The 21061-nt window shown below is 40.8% G+C and overlaps 1 protein-coding gene across 28 annotated transcripts in view; it reads right to left on the bottom strand.

Annotated features, from left to right (window-relative positions):
• The window catches only part of GPATCH8 (G-patch domain containing 8), a 102682-nt gene that overhangs the window by 23355 nt on the left and 58266 nt on the right, over nt 1-21061 (bottom strand). For 8 of the 28 annotated variants that reach the window (XM_070060602.1, XM_070060619.1, XM_070060605.1 and 5 more), the window contains 5 exons: nt 15307-15351; nt 13227-13294; nt 12476-12562; nt 5544-5687; nt 2677-2713 (listed from right to left, as the gene is read on the bottom strand). In XM_070060602.1, the coding sequence (XP_069916703.1) occupies nt 2677-2713; nt 5544-5687; nt 12476-12562; nt 13227-13253 (295 nt within the window). In that variant the 5' untranslated portion in view covers nt 13254-13294; nt 15307-15351. The remainder of the gene's footprint in view (nt 1-2676; nt 2714-5543; nt 5688-12475; nt 12563-13226; nt 13295-15306; nt 15352-21061) is intronic. The other 20 variants (XM_008271582.4, XM_070060612.1, XM_070060617.1 and 17 more) reach the window with 3 other exon arrangements.

The raw sequence follows: 21061 nt of genomic DNA, 5'->3' as shown, positions 1-21061 counted from the left end.
CAAAGCTAGCTGAGTCATGTGTTAGTATAGTTCTATTCTGTACAATTTAGATGAGAAGTCAATAGTGGCTGCTATAGGCTTCATCTGTTTGAATCCAGCTATTTTTTTTTTTTTTTTTTTTTTTTTTTTTTGACAGGCAGAGTGGACAGTGAGAGAGAGAGACAGAGAGAGAAAGGTCTTCCTTTGCCGCTGGTTCACCCTCCAATGGCCGCCGCTGCAGCCGGCGCACCGCGCTGATCCTGGCAGGAGCCAGGAGCCAGGTGCTTTTTTTCCTGGTCTCCCATGGGGTGCAGGGCCCAAGCACCTGGGCCATCCTCCACTGCACTCCCTGGCCATAGCAGAGAGCTGGCCTGGAAGAGGGGCAACCGGGACAGAATCCGGCGCCCCAACCGGGACTAGAACCCGGTGTGCCGGCGCCGCAAGGTGGAGGATTAGCCTATTGAGCCACGGCGCCGGCTGAATCCAGCTATTTAATGCTCAGAAGAGGCCATGTAGGGGCCAGCATCGCGGTGAACTAGGTTAATCCTCCACCTGCGGTGTTGGCATCTCATATGGGCACCGGGTTCTAGTCCTGACTGCTCCTCTTCCAGTCCAGCTCTCTGCTGTGGCCTGGGAAGGCAGTGGAGGATGGCCCAAGTCCTTAGGCCCCTGCACCTGCGTGGGAGACCAGGAAGAAGCACCTGGCTCCTGGCTTCAGATTGGCGTAGCTCCGGCCGTTGCAGCCATTTGGGGAGTGAACCAACAGAAGGAAGACCTTTCTCTCTATCTGTCTCTCACTGTCTGTAACTCTACCTGTCAAATAAATAAATAAAATCTTTGAAGAGGCATGTGTGGTGGTGCAGTGGGTTAAGCCACTACTTAGAATGCCTATATCCCATACCAAGGTGGTTGATTCAAGTCCCAGCTACTCTGCACTTCTGATCCAAATTCTTACTAATGCATCTTGGAGATAGCACCACAATGACCCAAGTACTTGGTCCCTACCACCAATGTGGGAGACCTGGATAGAGTTCCTGGCTCCTGGCTTCAGCCTGGCCCAATCCTAGATGTTGTGGTCTCATCTGGGGAGTGAACCAGCAGATATAAGATCTCTGGATCTCTCTCTTCCCCTCCCTCCTTCTCTCTCTGTCATTCTATCCTTCAAAAAAATAAATGAATCTTTATTTAAAGTTCAGACAACTACTACTTTTATTCATCATTGAAATAGACTTTCTATTCAATAAAACTTCAGTTTTTTTAGAAAATGTAAAAAGTATAGGGGTTTTCAGAATACTAAGGCAATCTTAAAGAAAGAAGAGGCAGGCTAAAAGCATTCTTTCTGCTGAGATATAGATTATTTCAGTAAATTGAGGGACTTTCTGAAGCTATTTTATAGCACTAAGTTTTGATAATCGGATTATACTAGTGCAGATGGAAATCACAAGCAAGTTGGTCCCAACACTACAGTAAGGTGTCAGCTTTTCAATGTGCTACTTTCCTAGTGTTAATCAGAACCCAAGGGAACCTGTGTGGGAAGGGAGGGAAAGTACAGGCCTGGGTTACAAACTCGAATATTTAGAGGTATTTGGCAGGTAACGTAAGTTACAGATTGTTGTATGATAACAGGAAGGAGAGATCACTGCTAATTAGAGAATGTGCATAGAGACGACAACTACTCAACTGTAGCCAACTGTCTCGTTGAAATGTAGGCCTAAAGTAGTCAGATAATTTTTCAAGACAAGCCAAATACAGAATTATGTAAAATCTCTCAATTAAAAAAAATTGGAAACCAACTGACATTCAAGGGGGAAAATGATGACATCATGACTACCAGACAAAATGTATCAGAGACACTGTGTTAACTCTGGTTTGTGTAACAGAAGGAACCCTTAGTGGCATAAGTAGAAAAAGATTGGAAAAATCTGGAGTAGGTAAAAAGGTACCAAGAAAGAAAGCAAACAATAAAGACAGAGAAAGAGTTAAAATTAGGCACCAATCCTTAAACGTGGTGCTACAAATTTACTTCTGGGAAAAAGAACATTCATTGGAGTTTGAATTTTAGGTCCTTTGAAAATCTACAGAAAATAGTTTACATAGCTGTGTCTATTAGCATATGAGCTTTTAAAAATATATGCAAAAAACTAAAAAGGCAAGGAGGTAGGAAGGGAAAAGTTTTAGTTTCAAATTTAACTCTAAGTTATAACAGCCAAAAAGGTAGAAGATGATCAGTGTTAATGTTTATTGAGCGCTCAGGCATGGCAGAACGAATTTGTACACGAAGAAATCACAGATAGGATTATCTCTTAGGGAATGGAAAGGTCTACTCTTGGAGGTTTCAAAATGTATTAAAATTGATCATTTGAAGACTAGGGTTAAACTACTCAGGAGTCAAAGTGTCTCATTACCTTTTTCATTTTTGAAGATTAAGCTGAGTCTTAATATTTTGCATTAGTGACTTCACAAATCTTAGAAAATCTGAGAAAAATCAGTGACTAGGGAGAGGCACATGATGCCTCCCCCAGAATCTCTATGCATGGGACTGTGCGTGCTTGATAAAGACAGGGTATGTTCAGGATTTCGCCTATAGTAGTAGTTTACCACTAACATAACAGATTATTTCTCTGACAAATTTTAATGGTAAAAATTTGCAAGAAGATGCCAACTAGGGATTGCTAATATAGGGGTGAAAGTACTTACCTATTATCTCAGATTCATAATAATCCTGTGTGCCTTCCTGGAAGACAAGACAGGGTGTCTTTATGACTTTAGCACAAGAATTTGGAAAAATGGAAGGCCCATTTGTATGGTAATTTCATGTCCATCAGAGAGGAATGAAAAATATGCCCTACCTTCTACTAGAGCAGGGGTGGGGAATGTCCAGCCTGCAGGCTGTGTAAGACCTGTGAAATCATTCGGTCTGATCCTTCCAGGACAACTGCAGGTAGGACTAGAAATTCAATAAATTTACAACAGGCTAATTTTTAAGTTAATTTTGTATGGCCTGCAAATGATGTAAATTTATATATCCAATGGCTCTTGGCAGAAAAAAATGTTCCCCACACCTGTGCTAGAGGTTATCTAGCTGTGTTGTACCAAGGTCAATTAAGGGTTCCTTAGAATTCAGAGTGCAGAGAACTGAACTATAAAAAATTCAGTAGTGTGCTTTTTTGTTTGTATATTTATATAAATACTGTTTGGAGAGTCTCTTATTTGCATTAAGACAGAAATATGAAGATGAAAAGGCCTACATTTCAACCAAATGAAAAACTACAAAAAAAAAAAAAAATCTGTTCTTTTCCAATACCTATGATGAGCTCTTGATTAAAGTGAAGAAATAAACTCAAATGCTTCCATTTAATCATACCTGCTAAACATTTTCCCCAGATCAGAGGTCACAACTATATTCTATATTAGTGGATATATAGCCCATGAGTTCTCCATAAGAAATCCTTAATTTATTTTTATATTGATGATAATCTATAAAAGTATTAAGTATATATTCTGGATTCTCTCTAGATGAGCATTTAATACATGTTTACAGCATAACTGGGCATGTAACATGATAATAATTTGGTTGTACTAAGCGAAGGTCAAATGATATCATAGCTTCATACATATCTGGAAGTTTTCCAGAGTTTTAATGTAACAGGGTTTCTCAACCTAAGCGTGCTGACTGCCATTTGGAACCAAGTCATTCTTTGTTTCTAGAGGTATTCCTGAGCATTGCAGCTTGTTTAGCAGCACACCTGGCCTATGTCTACAAGATGCCCACAGCACCACCCTTCTAGCTATGACAACTAAAAATGCCTGCAAACACTGCCAAGTGCCCCTTGGGGCCAAATCTCCCAAGTTTGGAAAACCACTGCAATAGAGAAAAGTAGTGAGAGAAACTGAGTCAACATAAGATACACAGAATAATAAATACGTCAAATTCAAATGACCCACAGCTGAAACAATTTCTACTTCACTCAGGTTGAGAGCAATATCACAAAATCTTTCTCATCCATCACACTAACTTAACGCTGTCAATGTGAATGTTGTTAGTTCTGTACTTTTGTTCAGATTTAACTTGGTTATCTATTTTTCTCTAGTAGAACTTTTCTCCTTAAAGTTATTTTTCAAGTTTGAGACAGTTTTCCTGGTTTGCTTTTTTCTACTTCAAACTTAATTCAGAGACTTCTCAACACCTAAAAACATAACCTTTCTGATTTTTTTTTTTTTTTTTTTGCACAGGCTATCAGATACTTTTTAATGCAAGAAAATTTCAAGAGCCCAAAAAGGGGGTTATGCAGTTAGATGCTAAACATCTTTGTTATTAATTCTATGAAAAATTATAAATACACTGAAAAACTAGAAAAGTTACTACATAGGTAGTATTCACTGTTGTATTTTTCTTTCTTGAAAGATGATTCTTCGAAGGAATAAGGTAATCGTCAATGTCTTATCCATATATACGCCTTATAAATTTCTCTTCTTTGAATCAAGTACAGCTGACAATACATTAAAACAATGTCCAAAGGTATGTAATATGTTGAAAAACTGTGTTGAACACAACTTTTTAAGTAGAAGACTCTTACATCGATTAGGTATGGTTAAATGTGCACAAGACTGTCACAAACAGTAACACAATCAGCTCATAAATTTTCTCTATAGTATTAAGGGTAAAACTGGTCAAACCTTGCCTTTTACCTGTGCACTGAAATCTTAGTTGGTTTGGAAGACGAAAGAAAAGTTTAAAAAAAAAAAAAAAATCTTGGTTCAACAAGTCCAAGTTACCCTTCCAGCAGTGCTCATAAATTCTGTAAACATACAACTATTTCACTCCCCAAATACCCAAGAAGTTATGCAAATGTAACCCCACAGCAAGTAGACCAAAACCCTTAATTAAAGACAGAATTATCCTACAAATCTGAAGATTCATTTCTCCCTTCTAAAATCTCCGAGAATTATTGCCATCTTTTGTACACCAGTAACTAGGGAGGTACAAGCTGCTTCTCCAACCCAATTAAAACAAAAAGACTGCAAAGAAAGCGCAATTAGTTTCTCAGTTCTTCAACAAGCAGCAAGAGAATTTTCTGTTTGAGAGAGCACCTAATTTTATTTTCCGCCACAAGATTTATCCTCTTTCAAAGCATACTGAATAACGAAATGACTTACTGATAAGAAACAATAGCCAATAAAGCACAAACTCTTAGAGAAATTGAAAAGATAACATTCTGGTATAACTCCTCACCATTTAACATGCTTAGGAAAGGGGAGAAATAAAATAAAACTCCCAGTAATCTTCAGCTAAATTATCAAATTTAATAATAATTTAGAAATCACTCAAAGCCAAAAACATTATACAAGATTTATGAAACAATTCTTTCTACTTGAAAGAGTCAGAGGGAGGTGGCAGGGAGAAAAAACGCATGTCTATGTCAGGATTTCTGCCACTGGAAAAAATCAAGTGTGTCAGATGACCTCTAATAAAGATTGGCAAACACAAGAAACCACAGAAAGTTCAATAGTTTTCACAAGAGATAAAGTATCTTTTTTCTTTGTAGCAAGTAACTACTCCTCACCTGCTTGTGGGCATGGTCATAGGAGTTGATATGGTTGTCAAATTCCTGATGCTTCTGATATTGCTTATCACAGAGTTCACAGTAAAAGTTGGCTCTTAGGTCTTCCAAGGCTTTTGCAATTGCCTTCTCTTTGTCAACATAATCCTGTAAGAATCACAAAACATAAAAAATGAACTTCACAGAATTTAAGGTATTATAAATTAGCCTTCATTACCTGAGGACAGAAGAGAATTTTCACAAAATTTAGTGTATGAGAAACAGCCAGACAAAAGACAATTTGGTGGGTTAATTTGTGTGTAGTTGTACTAACATTAGTTTTATTCAGATTAACAGATGTTTAAGAGTTTAATTTCAGAGCTGGTGTTGTGGGACAAGTTACATCGTAGCTGTGACACCAGCATTCCATATTGGAGTTCTGGCTGGAGTCCTGGCTGCTCTGCTTCTGATCCAGCTTTCTGTTAATGTGCTAGGGGAAGCAGCGGAAGATGGCCCAAGTACCTGGGCCCCTGTTACCCAAGTGGGGGAGACCTGGATGGAGTTCATGGCTCCTGGCTTCAGTCCACTCGAGCCACAGCTATGGCGACCATTTGGAGAGTGAACCAGTGGATAAAGATTTTTCTCTCTCTGACACTCTGCCTTTCAAATAAATAAAATAAATCTTACAGGAAAAAAAGTTTAATTTCATTTTGTTTTTGGCAATATGGTGGGCATGATACTTAGGTATCTCCTCTTCCTACCCTTGTGTAAAAACCAAACAGATTCAATATAAAACACAATTTTCACTGCATTGCTAAACCCACTCGAAGACATGTAAATCCTCAAGAGGCACAATGAAAACACTGGTCTGAGATGTGAGCAAGGTGAGGAGCTAAACCTGAGATTCCTTATTCGACAACAGAACATGGAGGTAAGCTGAAAACATCACAGGATCTCTGCATCTTGGCAGAGGAACTAAGAATCCTCTCAGAAAGCATCTTCGATTTTGTCCCTAAAATTTTTCCAAGATTAAGTCCAACCAAACATGAACTGGAATTAAAATCATCAAACACAAAGGAAATCAATCAATTTAGCACCAGATTTATGCCCCAAGAACACAGATATTAGAATAGTCTGTTACAGAATACAGGGTAATTAGGGAGCTGGCTTGGTGGCACGGTGGGTTAGGTTGCTGCCTATAATGCCAGCATTCCATATGGGCGCTGTTTTGAGTCCCAGCTGCTCCACTTCCTATCCAGCTCCCTTCTAATGTGCCTGGGAAAGCGGCAGAGAATGGCCCAAGTGCTTGGGCCCCTGCACCCACGTGGGAGACCTGGAAGATGCTCTCAGCTCCAGGCTTTGGCCTGGCCCAGCCTGGGCCATTGTGGCCATTTGGGGAGTGAACTAGCAGACAGAAGACCTCTCTCTCTGTCTCTTACTCTCTCTGTAACTCTGCCTTTCAAATACATAAAAAGAAAAAAAAAGGGAGTAATTAAAGAATATTTAAATATAAAGTAGAATTAGAAAAATGAGAAAGCATAAAACACCATAAAAATAATTAGGCAGGGGCTAATGCTGTGGCGCAGCGGGTTAACGCCCTGGCCTGAAGTGCCGGCATCCCATATGGGCGCTGGTTCGAGACCCAGCTACTCCACTTCCAATCCAGCTCTCTGCTACAGCCTGGGAAAGCAGTGGAAAATGGCCCAAGTCCTTGGGCCCCCACATCCACGTGGGTGACACGGAGGAAGCTCTTGGCTCCTGGCTTCAGACTGGCGCAGCTCCAGCCGTTATGGCCAATTGGGGAGTGACCCAGTGGATGGAAGACCTCATTCTCTCTTGCTCTCTCTGCCTCTCCTCTCTCAGTGTAACTCTGACTTTCAAATAAATAAATAAAATCTTAAAAAAAAAATAATTAGGCAGAATACATAGAGAATTTTACAACTGGAAAATGTAAACATTAAATATAAACAAACCAAACAACAGAAAACAAAAAGCCCTAAAACAGATTAGATATAGATAAAAATATATTGTAGTACAGTAATGAAAATGTTCTGGAATTAGATCCTAGTAATGGCTGCATAGCCTTGTGGGCTATACTAAAAACCTTTTGAGTTGGAAGGCTTTTTAAAGGAGTGAAAATTACGGCCCATGAATTAAATCTTAAATAAAAAGATGTAGTAGAGTAGAATACAGATGGAATTACTTAGATTCTAGCACAGAGACAAGGAAAAAAGGTTAAGAGCCAGAGAAAAATAAAAACAAACAAACCAAGAGTCATGGAGAATAGAATAATATACATGTAATTGAAATTCCAGAAAAATAGAAGACAGCTAGATGAAAATTTTATCTTGGGCACCAATTTTATTTTGGCACCAGAGGGTTGAGCCAACACTTGGGATGCCTCTATGTCATATCAAGAGTGCCTGATCCTGGGAAAGCAGCAGAGGATGGCCTAAGTGCTTGGGCCCCTGCACTTGCTTGGGAGACCCAGGAGATGCTCTGGCTCCTGGCTTCAGATAGGTCCAGCTCTGGCCATTGTGGCCATTTGGGGAGTGAACCAGCGGACAGAAGACCTTTTAGTCTATCTGTCTCTGTAACTCTACTTCTCAAAAAACAAACAAACAAACAAACAAAAAACACTAAATAAAATCTTAAAAAAAAAAAGGTGCCTGGGATTCAATCCTGCCTCTGTTTCCAATCCAGCTTCCTGCTCATGCACCTGTGCGGCAAAGGATGCTGGCCTAAGCACTTGAATTCCTGCCACCCACACGGGAAACCTGGATAGAGTTCCTAGCTCCTGAATTTGGTCTGGCATTGCAGGCATCTTGGGAAGTGAACCAGAGGACAGAAGAGCTGTCTCTCACTGTGTTCTGCCTTTCAAATAAATAAAAATGAAAAAACAAAGTCCACCCTGGCATGATCCTTTTTAAAGAAGTTAGTGGAATCAAGGGGAAAGGTATTTGGCCTAGCATTAGCAGTTAAGCCACTAGTGAAGATGCGTCTGTACCACACTGGAGTACCTGTTTCTGACTGCAAAATAACTAATCTTAGTGCCTGCTGCATCTGCAATGCCTTATTTTTTATTATTGATATTGGTTTTATATGTTTTTCTCCTTTTAGTATCACAAATATGTCAAACAACTATTTTTGTGGGTTTTCAAAAATTTATCTGAGGGGCCAGTGTTGTGGCTTAGCAGGTAAAGCTATGCAATGCCGGCATCCCATATGGAGGACAGTTCGAGTCCCAGCTGCTCCACTTCTGATCCAGCTCCCTGCTGTATGCCTGGGAAGGCAGTGGAGGACAGCCCAGGTCCTTGGGCCCTGCACCCACATGGAAGACTGGGAAGAAGCTTTAGGCGCCTGACTCAGACTGGCCCAGCCCCACCTGCTGCGGCCATGTAGGGAGTGAACCAGCAGATGGAAGACTTCTCTTTCTGTGTCTCTCCCATTCTGTAACCCTGCCTTTCAAATAAATAAATAAATAAACCTCTTAAAAAATTATTTGAAAGGCAGAGATAGAGATGGAGACAGAGAGATTTTCTACCTGTTGGCTCATTTCTCCAAATCCCTTTTATAGTCAGGGCTGGGCCAGGCCAAAGCCAGGAGCCCAGAACACAATCCAAGTCATCTCCAATACGGGATGCGTATCTCAGGTGTATCTTAACCACTAAATATCTAAATATTTTTGCTGATTTTTTTCTCTGCTTCCTTTATGAATTACTGAGATAACATGTTAAAGTCTCCCAGTGATGGTGGATATAACATTTCTCCTTACAGTTTCATCAGCTTTTGATTTTCATATTTTCAGGTAGTGCTGTAAGTACATACAAATTTAATAGTGTTTACAGCTGAAGTGAATGCTAGTGATGCTACATACCTCAATGTTTATTTTATCTCACAAGACTGCAACAGTTTTGTTTAGGTACACCTGGCATGTGTTCTTCCATCCCTTTTCTGTAACCTTATGTTTTATGTACATTACCAGTACCAGGGCCGTCTTCGCTGCCTTTCACACATCAGCAAGAATCTGAATTGGAACCGGAGCAGCCAGGAAGTGAACCAGCACTCACGTGGCATACCAGCATCATAGGTGGTGGCTTAACTGCTGCGCCACAATGCCAGTCCCCCCCTTTTTTAAACCCCACAGAAACTATTTTACATAATGCTTATTTTATTTTATGTTTACTTAATAAATACCCATTTTCTATCTTCATCATTTATTCTACTACCTCAAATCTTATTTCTGTGGCCACTTTCTCTTTGAAGTAGATCCTTTGTTATTTTCCTAGTGAATTTTCATAGCTTTTGTTTGTCTGAAATCACTTTTTTTTGCCCTTGTTCAGTTAGTATGCACATTAACTCTAGGCTGGCATATACTTTCTCTGTCTGCATCATTCCACTATATTCTGGCTTCTAGAAGATAGCTTTTGAGAAGTCATTAGTCTGTATTTCTATTACAGAAAATCATTTTCACTAGAGTGCTTTTAAGACCTCTGTGACTTAGGCATCCTCTGTTACAAAAGCATGTGTCCACATGTGGATGTCTTTTTATTTATTTAACCAGTTTGGAATTCTTTGGCTTCTCATATCTGTAACATTTTGGTCTCTTTTATAAATGCTAAAAATTCCTAGCCATTAATTCTTCAAATACTGTTTCTGCCCCACCCCTTCCTTTTCTTTCAGTATTTTTTAAAGAAGATTTATTTATTTATTTGAAAGTCAGAGTTACACAGAGAGAGAAGGACAGGCAGAGAGAGAGAGAGAGAGAGAGAGAGAGAGAGAGAGAAGGACAGACAGATGGGCGGTGGGTGGGGGTGTCTTCCATCTGCTGGTTCACTCCCTAATTGGCTGCAATGACCAGAACTGTGCTGATCCGAAGCCAGGAGCTTCCTCTGGGTCTTTCCACATGGACCTTTGGGCCATTTCTACTGCTTTCCCAGGCCATAGCAGAGAGCTCGATCAGAAGTGGAGCAGCCAGGACGCGAACTGGCACCCATATGGGATGCTGGCACTGTTGGTAGTGGCTTTACCCACTATGCCACAGTGCTGCCTCCCTGGTATTCTATTCTTTATTTTAAAACTGTTAACTCTATATTCCAGGTTTCTTAAGCTCCTTTTAATAGTTCTATTTGTGGGGCCAGCACTATGGCACAGTGGGTTAAAGCCCTGGCCTGTAGCACCTGTATCCCACATGGGCACCAGTTCGAGTCCTGGCTGCTCCACTTCCAATCCAGCTCTCTGCTATGGCCTGGGAAAGCAATAGAAGATGGCCCAAGTCCTTGGGCCCCTGCACCCATGTGGGAGACCCAGAAAAAGCTCCCGGCTCCTGGCTTCGGATCAACTCAGCTCTGACCACTGTGGTCATTTGGGGAGTAAACCAGCAGGTGGAAGACCTCTCTCTCTCTATGGCTCTACCTTTCTATAACTCCTTCAAGTGAATAAAATAAATCTTAAAAGAAAAGAGAAAATTCTACTTGTTTTTGTCAAGCATCTGTAACACCCCCAGTCTAAGGTCATTTTAAATTCCCACTTTCAGGTTTTTGTAAACTATCCAGGGAATTTGGATCTCAAATCCAAAGTGAGGAGGGTCTTGTGGTTTCAAAGTGCCAAGATATGAGTAAGCGCTGTGGTGCAGTGGGTTGAGTTGCAGCTTGGGATGCCTTGTCCTGTATCAGAGTGCCTGGTTTGAGTCCTGGCTACTCCACTTCTGGGATCCATCTTTTTGTTCATGTGCCTGACAAGGCTTCCTGTTGCCTATGTGGGAGACCCAGATGGAGTCTCAGCTTTGGCCTGGTCCAGCACTGGCTGTTGCGAGCATTGTATCTCTCTTTGTCTCTCTCTCTCTCTCTCTCTCTCTCGTAAATAAATAAACCTGAAATTTTATATATATATATATATTTTATATTTTTAAAATTTGTTTGAGAGGTAAAGTTACAGACAGTAAGAGGGAGAGACAGAGAGAAAGATCTTCCATCTGCTGGTTCACTCTCCAGATGGCCTCAATGGCCAGAGCTGAGCTGATCCGAAGCCAGGAACCAGGAGCTTCCTCCAGGCCTTCCATGAAGGTACAGGGGCCAAAGCACTTGGGCCATCCTCCACTGCTTTCTCAGGCCATAGCAGAGCTGGATTGGAAGAGGAGCAGCCAGGACATGAAGCAGTGTCTTTATGGGATGCCAGCAGAGCTGGCAGAGGCTTAGCCTACTATGCCACAGTGCCGGCCCCCTTGTCAACCTTTTTTTGGAAAGCTAACTTACTGCATGTTCTTTAAAACAAAACTGGGTAGGCATTTCACAAAGTGCTTAAGATGCTGCTTGGGACACCCACACCCCATATTGGAGTGCCTGGGTTCAAGTCCTGGCCCCACTTCCAATTCCAGCTTCCTGCTTACGTATACTCTAGGAGACAGCAGGTGAAGGCTCAAGTACTTGAGTCTCTGCCAATCACATGAGAGACCCATATTGAGTTCCTGGCTCCTGGCTTTAGCCTGGTCCAACCCTAGCTAATGCAGGCATTTCAGAAGTGAACCAGCAGATGGAAGATCTCTGCCCCTGTCAAATAAAATGAAAATAAATAAAATTTTCTAAAAAACATTGGAAGAATAAATTCAACTTGATATTTCCATAGGCCAAGATGAACCTGTGCTTTAGAACTGAGTTTAATTAACCATGTACGAAAAAGATCTTATCTCTACAGTCTTTACAGAGGCAAGATACAGAAAAGTAACAGAAATTGGAAACCTACTACTAACCACCACCAAAAGTTTTACTAATTCTATCAACAACAGAGATATTTTTCACCAAAAGTGAGTATATAGCCTCTATACTCTGCACACCCCAAATAAAGAGTGGCTCACTGGTACCTTATACCACTACTACTTCTTTTTTTTTAATAGAAAGCTTTTGTTTAATAAATATAGATTTCATAAGTACAACTTTTGGATTATAGCAGTTATGTACCTTGTACTTCTGTCTCAGCTCCTCTGTGTCTTCCTTCTCTACTTCTAGGACACGGCGTCGTTCAGTAGCATCTTCGGCATAATCAAGCTTGACAAAAATCGATATGGTTAGTCTTCACTCCTAAAGCACCCAAATTATCTATGAAAAGAGTCATCATACAACTATATTGTTTGGAAACAAAAAAATTTATGATGAATGTTGCTCAGCTACTTCTTGCTTTATTGTCACTCCATGGAGAAAACAGCATGCAAAATAATTCATTAATTCTTTCATGCTGGTAGTTTCCTACAGGCACATTTGTTGCTGATAACAGATTTCAATGTTCATTGCCAAACAATTAATATAAATGGAGAAAATATTCTAGGCAGTGAAATGCAGGTATCACAGATGAAAGCTGCCCAGACGGTTTAAGGGCAAAGCTTCCACCCAGCAGATATTCTAAGACTGGAGTAACACTGCCTACTGAAGCAAGCATCAGGATCTTGGTCTAGGTCTGATATTGCCTCGCTATATAACCAAACCAACTGCTTTCTGCCTCAGCTAAAACAGGGACATTACTTACACCCCATGTGTCTCACAGGTAGCAATAAATGAGAATGTGAAAACTTAACAGTCCCAAGAAAAATATTCAAACTACATGCAATCTGATAAATATTCCTGCTTCTCACAAATATTCTTACACCGATGTCTGAATTTGGAATATCAATTTTTAATATCCCACAAAACGAGTAGATTAATGAGATCAACTCACCTCCATTTCCATGCGACCCATGCCCATGACATCATACTTGACAACGATTGGGATGGGATCTGTCCTCCCTGTAACAGGAACACATCATCAAGGTAAGAGGCAAGGCCAGCCCAACAACTCACTTCACATACTGGGCTTGGGTGGTTAGAGATCTTGCCTTGGAGTGCAGAGACCAGAAAGCTACAGTGAACCAAACACAAGCCATTCTCACAGCTTACACCCAAACCTTACTTTTCTAGTTAAAACCCAACTAACCACATTGTTTAATCTTCAAATTGGGGATAATTCCAGATTACTATGGCAAAGTTAAGTAGTTAAGTAATGCCAAGCACTTCTAAACAATGTCACCATGAGGTTTATAATTAACAACTTTTGTTAGTTTCTTCTTTAAAAAATCCCCAATTAACTTCCCACCAAGAATTTACTTTACTTTGTTCACTGGTAACCTCCCACACATACTTTTAAAACTGGTAATAAATCTCTCAATTGACATAAGTAGAAAAACATTTTTAAGCATGATACAGTAAAACTGCATCATTGTTATTAAAAATTACAACTCCATGTGTTTAATTTTTTTGTTGTTTTCAATGGCTGCTTTACAATTAAATGGGATTGTGAAAAATTTAAATAGAAAGCAACAGTTAGATGCCCTTAGGGACAAAGAATACTTTTACTTTTAAACTGGTGCTCTGAGGTCCCATTTTCCCAGAGTGGCTGTGATAGTCCGTAAGCTGTGAAAAGGACTAGTTGCGAAGAAAATTGACTTTAAACTAATTGATCTATGCTGGAGATTTTTTAAATAAATGTATATTTAATCCACTCATAACCAGCCAAACAAAGCAAAATGGGGCAGACAAGCACTTTACTACCACAGCTGTTTTACATCACAACTTGCGCTGTTTATTGTGATGTAAGCCCACTGAAAGAGGACTTACCTTATCCGTTGTACACCTTTAGTAAAAAAACACAATGTTTACTTCCCTCATCCTGTCACTCAGGCTGGTGTAAACAATTGTTGTGGTTGTTGTTGTTGTTATACACACACATATATATTATACCTTTGGGCTAAAAATTGAGTTTTGTCAGGCTAAATCTGAGGTATTAAAAAATTTTTTTTGAACAAATGTCACAAGCATGACAGGTTTTAGTCCTGAAGAAGAAAGAAACCATTTTCAAAATGACTAGCAACCATTGCATCCATAGTTGCTCTAAATTTGTGGTATTAATTTTTTGTCTTTAAAACATAATGAAAAATTCATAAGATTACCTACTTATCACCAACATCTCATTACTTTTTTTAAGCAACTGAGAGATAATTGGGAATTATTATCACAGTTAAAAAAAAACCTACTTAAGTAAATAAACAATGTCTTTTATCAGGAAAAAAAATCTCAAATACAGCTTTCTTTGAATACTATCAAAGACTGCCTGTAAAACAAAATGAAAATGCATTGCTACCTATGCCCAATGGTATAATAAATAAGCAGTGACTGCAATCTTTAGCAAAAGGACCAAATTAAAGACAGGTTATAAAAATGACTTCCTAAGTGCAATATCACTTTCATAACGTCTCAGTCAGGGATTTACTGGTAAAAAATAAATGGTCCAATGAAAGAATTCAAAGAAACATCAAAGGAATTTATTTTGGCTCTTTTTGGATCTCTCAAAATTTGCATTACAAGAATCAAGAAAGTTTTGGTACAAATTCATTATCTCTGTAAACCCCTGTTTATAAACTCTGCATTAGTACTTTTGCCTTCTAAGGCAGTCAAAGTTTGTTTTAATTTATAAATTGCAGTAGCAAGTGCTAGTGCCCATTACATTGGGGGGAAATCAAGTTTTTGACAGTATTAGAATTTAATGTTTTAACTGATTTTTTTTGGCAGTTCTAACACAAACAGAAACATCCCTTCTTAACATTACCCTTTAATGAACAAGGATCAGACAAGTTGCATAAGGAAAGGAAAGGAAAATGAAAAAGACCAAGCAGAAGGATGAAGGCTACGACAGAGAAAGTAAGCCTAACATATTGGTGCACTGATGACAAAAGGAGTAATTCAGTCTGAAAATAAAAAATTACCACTGCTAAGTTTACCATCACCACAACAAGTCCAGGATCATAATGCTGTAAAAAAGAAACACCATTTGTTAGGCAGAAACCATAAGGGTAGGAAACAGGCCTTCTAGCAGGCAGATGGGATGGGGTAAAGTAACAATTGGGCTTTGTCCCTCCCCCAACTTCAGCTGAGGACAGAGGAAGGACATTTTGTGCCACAGCAGCTGTTTTCATACTGATCTGACCAGGGTGTGAGATTTTTGTGCTGCTACTTGAGAACACGAACAACCTCTTCAATAATGCAGGGAGTGGGGGTGGGTGTCAATCAGTTTAAAGAGAGAACCAGCTCCAACTTCCAATCTCTCTTTAACCTATTCACCCTGGTAAATCAGTATTCAGAGCCAAGGTAGGACTTTTCTTAAATCACATCAAAGACTCAATTGGATCAACTGGACAGTGAATAAGAGTCATTTGCTTCACTAAGAGTTCTAGGCAGCTTGGGGAGAGGGCCTTAAGGTTTCTAAAATAATAATAAGAAGAAAGAGGCCTAGAAGATAACCTTAGAACTTCAGTGCTTGTAGAACTTTGTGCATTTGCGTTGTGTTATAAACGAAGAAAACTCTATGTGGCTCTCCTGAGAATTTTGTTTCCTGTTAATGAAGACGCCCAGGCCTGCTAATGTCTGTCTGTCTGCACACAACAAAGCCAACCTTTGAAGGAGAGCTCCAGATAAACTCCAGAGAGACTGGCATCAAAAGAGCTGTCACATTTACAATTATTCTACTCAAGAGTTAACTCACAGAAAATAAAAGTCTAACTTCCAAAGCAATCTGAAGGTGACATTACTGTCTGAGCCAAGCAATAATTTCTTAACATTAACAAGACTACACACCAAGGGAAAAATTCCAGTGGGGGAAAGATGTCAAACTTTACATAGAGGAAGAAACTACAACATTAAAAAAATTATTTTTGTTATGGATGATAAATCTTATCATAAAGAATATCACATAAGGGGCCGGCTTATCACTTATGGACACTGGTTAGAGTTCCGGCTGCTCCACTTCTGATTCAGCTCCCTGCTGTGGCCTGGGAAAGCAGTAGAAGATGGCCCAAGTCCTTGGGCCCCTATACCTACATGGGAAACCCAGAAGAAGCTCCAGGCTCCTAGCTTTGGATCAGCTCAGCTCTTGCCATTGCAGCCATTTGGGGAGTGAACCAGTGATGGAAGACTTCTCTCTTTCTGCCTCTAATTCTGCCTTTCAAATAAATAATCGTAAAAAACAAACAAACAAGCAAATTTATTTTATTTATTTGAAAGACAGAGTTACACAGGGAGAAGTAGAGACAGAGAGAAAGAGATCTTCCATCTGCTTGTTCACTCCCCAAATGGCCACAACAGCCAGAGCTAGCTGATCCAAAGCCTGGAGCCTGGAGCTTCTTCTGGGTCTCCCAAGTGGATGCAGCGGTCCAAACACTTGGGCTATCCTCCACTGCTTTCCCAGGCACATTAGCAGGGGGCTGGATCAGAAGTGGAGCAGCAGGGATTCGAACTGGCACCCACACACGATGCCGGTGCTGGAGGTCAGGACTTTAACTCTCTGCGTCACTGTGCTGGCCCCTACTGATGACTTTTCAAAAGGTAGGTAGCAACAGACTATATCAGCTAATGTGAGTATGTATTCTCTAGAAAATTCAACTTGTTTTAAAAAAAAGTCTTCCTCAGCAAAATATAGGCAGTATGGTTGTACCTGGGCCAACTGGAAGAAGGAAAGAAAAAAAGAACACATGCCAAATCAAGAATGTTCCAGGGGCCGGCGCTGTGGCATACAGGTAGAGCCGCTACCTGCAGTGCTAGCATCCCATATGTGCTAGTTCAAGTCCCGGCTGCTCCACTTCTGATCCAGCTCTCTACTATGGCCTGGGAGAGCAGTAGAAGATGGTCCCAGTCTTTGGGCCCCTGCACCCATGTGAGAGACCTGGAAGAAGCTCCTGGCTCCTGGCTTCAGCCCGGCACAGCTCTGGCCATTGTGGTCATCCAGGCAGTGAACCAGTGGATGGGATGACCTCTCTCTCTCTCTCTCTGCCTCTCTGTAACTCTGCCTTTCAAATAAATAAATCTTTAAAAGAATATGCCATATTTGATGGAAAAAGCTGATATTTATATTTGTTATTTTTAAAGATCTTTATTTCAAAGGCAAAGCCAGAAAGAGCGAGAAAGAGAGATAAAGAGAGACAGAGAGAGAGAGAGAGGTCCTCCATTGCTAGTTCACTTCCCAAATGGCCGCAATGGCCAGGGCTGAACCAGGAACTTCTTCTGGGTTTCCTATGTGGGTACAGGGGTCCAAGTACTTGGGCTGTCCTCCACTGCCTTCTCAGGAACATTAGCAGGGATTTGGATCAGAAGTGGAGCAGCCCGGTCTTGAACTGGCATCCATATGAGATGCTGGCATCACAGGTGGCAGCTTAACCCCCTATGCCACCATGCCAGCCCTGATATTCATACTTTCTAAATCAAAGCTTTAAGAGATGTTTTACTAATCAACTGGAATTTTATTGTCTGTATTTTTAAAAGAAAGTTTTGCTTCTACACTGATGGATATTCCTAAATGCTTATATATGCAGATCTTGCTAAAATGTGAAGACATTATGACTTGTAACTGAAGAGAGAATAAGGTCAAATATGAAAATCCTCTAATTATGTATAACCACCCACAACTCAGAATGATCATTCCAGAATCAGTTTTAATTTTAAATGTTACAGATGTGCCAACCTACAAAACTGACTCAAAGAATTGGACTGTAGAGAAATATTTTCCCTTTTATTTTAAGAAACACTTAAGTGGATCCAGCATTGTGGCACAGTGGATAGAGCTGCTGCCTGTGATGTTGGCATCCCATATGGGTACTGGTTCAAGTCCTGGTTGCTCCTCTTCTGATCCAACTTCCTGCTAATGGCCTGGGAAAAGCAGTGGAAAACAGGCCAAATACTTGGGCCCCTGCATCCACATGGGAGACTTGAAGAAGCTCCTGGCTCCTGGCAAGTTCCACCATTGTGGCCATTCAGGGAGTAAACCAGCAGACGGAAGATATCTCTCTGTAACTCTGCTTCTCCATAAAGAAGAAAGAAAAAAAGAAACACTGTATTTAAAGAGACAAACTCTAGGAATAGAGTAAGTGAGAAGAAAACATTAAAGGACAACCATGATCTGCTGATCAGCAACACTTTGGAAAAGAGAAAACAGGCTGGTGCTGTGGCATAGTGGGTTAAGCCACCCACTTGCACAACCATAGGGGCTCCAGTTCAAGTCCCTGTTGCTTCTGATCCAGCTCCCTGCTAATGCATACAGAAAAGCAGTGAAGGATGGCCTAAGTCCTTGGGCCCCTGCAGCCACATGGGAGACCTGGAAAAATTTCCTAGCTTCTAGCTTTGGCCTGGCCCTGGCCCAGGCCCAGCCACTGTGGTGACTGAACCAGAGAATGGAAGATTCTCTGTCTCTCCTCCTACCCCAACTCTGCCTTTCAAGTAAATAAATCTTTAAAAAGAGAGAGAGAAAATATAAGATTTCACTTTTGAAATATGTTAGAAATGAAGTTTCAGGGCCAGCACCATGGCTCACTAGGTTAATCTTCCCCTTGTGGTGCTGGCATCCCATATGGTCACCGGTTCTAGTCTCGGTTGCTCCTCTTTCAGTCCAGCTCTCTGCTGTGGCTTGGGATAGCAGTGGAGAACGGCCCAGGTGCTTGGGCCCTTCACCTGCATGTGAGACCCGGAGGAGGCGCGAGGCTCCTGGCTTCGGATTGGTGCAGTTCCGACCACTGCGGCCATTTGGGGAGTGAACCAACAGAAGGAAGACCTTTCTCTCTGTCTGTCTCTCTCACTATCTGTAACTCTACCTGTCAAATAAATAAAAATCTTAAAAAAAAAAAAAAAAGAAATGAAGTTTCTAAAGTGATTACAACACTAGAGTGTCAACAGATGTAAACCATCGTTTATCTCTAGAAGACTTTCCTCTTACAGATTCATTTAACACAATTTTTTTTTTTTTTTTTGGACAGGCAGAGTGGACAGTGAGAGAGAGAGACAGAGAGAAAGGTCTTCCTTTGCCGTTGGTTCACCCTCCAATGGCCGCCGCGGCCGGCGTGCTGCGGCCGGCGCACCGCGCTGATCCGATGGCAGGAGCCAGGAGCCAGGTGCTTTTCCTGGTCTCCCATGGGGTGCAGGGCCCAAGCACCTGGGCCATCCTCCACTGCACTCCCTGGCCACAGCAGAGAGCTGGCCTGGAAGAGGGGCAACCGGGATAGAATCCGGCGCCCCAACCGGGACTAGAACCCGGTGTGCCGGCGCCGCTAGGTGGAGGATTAACCTAGTGAGCCGCGGCGCCGGCCCTAACACAAATATTTATTAACTCTTACTATACACCAGGCACTGTTAAAGGTACCGCACGTGTATCAGTGTGCTTCAGTTCAATTCTTGGCTCCGACTTGTGACTCCAGCTTTCCACCAATGCAGACGTGGGAGGCAGCTGTGATGACTCAAATAACTAGGTTCCTGCCACCCACATGGGAGAGTTCCTGGTCCCTGGCTGCAACCCAATTCGGCCCCAGGAGTTGCCAACACATCAGGAGTGAACCAGCAAATGGGGACTCTTTTCTGTCTAGTGGTCACACATAAACACTCTCTTGTGCATCTCTCAAATAAGTAAATAAATATTTATATATTCTTAAAGCCCTATGCCCCATGAATTACCTATAATTAGGGAACATAATCTCAGTAGCTTGAACTTCTGGCATAAGAGGGGAACAAAACAGAACATTTGTAGAGCTAATGTATAATCAGTTCAATAAAACTAGTTTAGGTCTTTTGGTCTTTTGGTCTTCCAAAAGACCTAAACTAATAAATGCCAAGAATCTGCCCTCACATTTTAAAAAACTATTTCTTATTTTAAGCAATTCACGTATGTCGAAGTCAAGAGTAAGACAAGGGGCTGGCACTGTGGCGTAGTGGTTAAAGCTGTTGCCTGAAGTGCCAGCATCCCATATGGTGCAGCAGCCAGGACTCTAACCGTTGCAGCCAATTGGGGAGTGAATCAGTGGATGGAAGACCTTTCTCTTTACCTCTCCTTCTCTCTCTGTATAACTCTTTCAAATAAATAAAATCTTAAAAAAGGGACCTCTTAAAAAAAAGAGAAATCATACTTATACCCAAAACAAGACTAAGTTGATTCAGATTATACTGACTCACTGAAGGCTATCTTATACTAACCACTATGTTAAGATAAAATCTTTTTTTTTTTTAAATTAAAGATTTGTTTATTACATGAAAGACAGAGTAACAGAGAGAAGAGAGAGATTCTTACATCTGCTTGTTTACCTCCCAAGTGGCTGCAATGACCAGGGATGGGTCAGTGAAGCCAGAAGTCAAGACAATTTTTTTAAATGGGAAAATCAAGTTAATAAACACAATTTTGGGGTAAAACAGTCTAATGTCATCACTCACTAGTAATCAAGGGGAAAGCAAACATAAACTGAGGAAAAATATTGGAGAAGAATTTATACTTGATATCTAATGACAAAACATTTAAAAAAAATCTGAATTGGGAAGTTGCCAGTTCAATTCAGTCCTCATAATAATGGTGTTTTGCAGGAAATTAGTATAGTTCAGGGTATACAGATGATTAGAAATTCTGAAATCATTTTTCCTCTTTTTAACAAAGATCTCTAGCTGAAAATTAATTGCTGCCTAAACTCAAGTATCTAATAATGTCAATGCATATACAGG

The sequence above is a fragment of the Oryctolagus cuniculus genome, chromosome 17 (assembly GCF_964237555.1).
Source record: "Oryctolagus cuniculus chromosome 17, mOryCun1.1, whole genome shotgun sequence".
Lineage (NCBI taxonomy): Eukaryota > Metazoa > Chordata > Mammalia > Lagomorpha > Leporidae > Oryctolagus > Oryctolagus cuniculus.
Note: the sequence above shows the minus strand (reverse complement) of the source record. Positions and strands in the feature narration are given on the sequence as shown.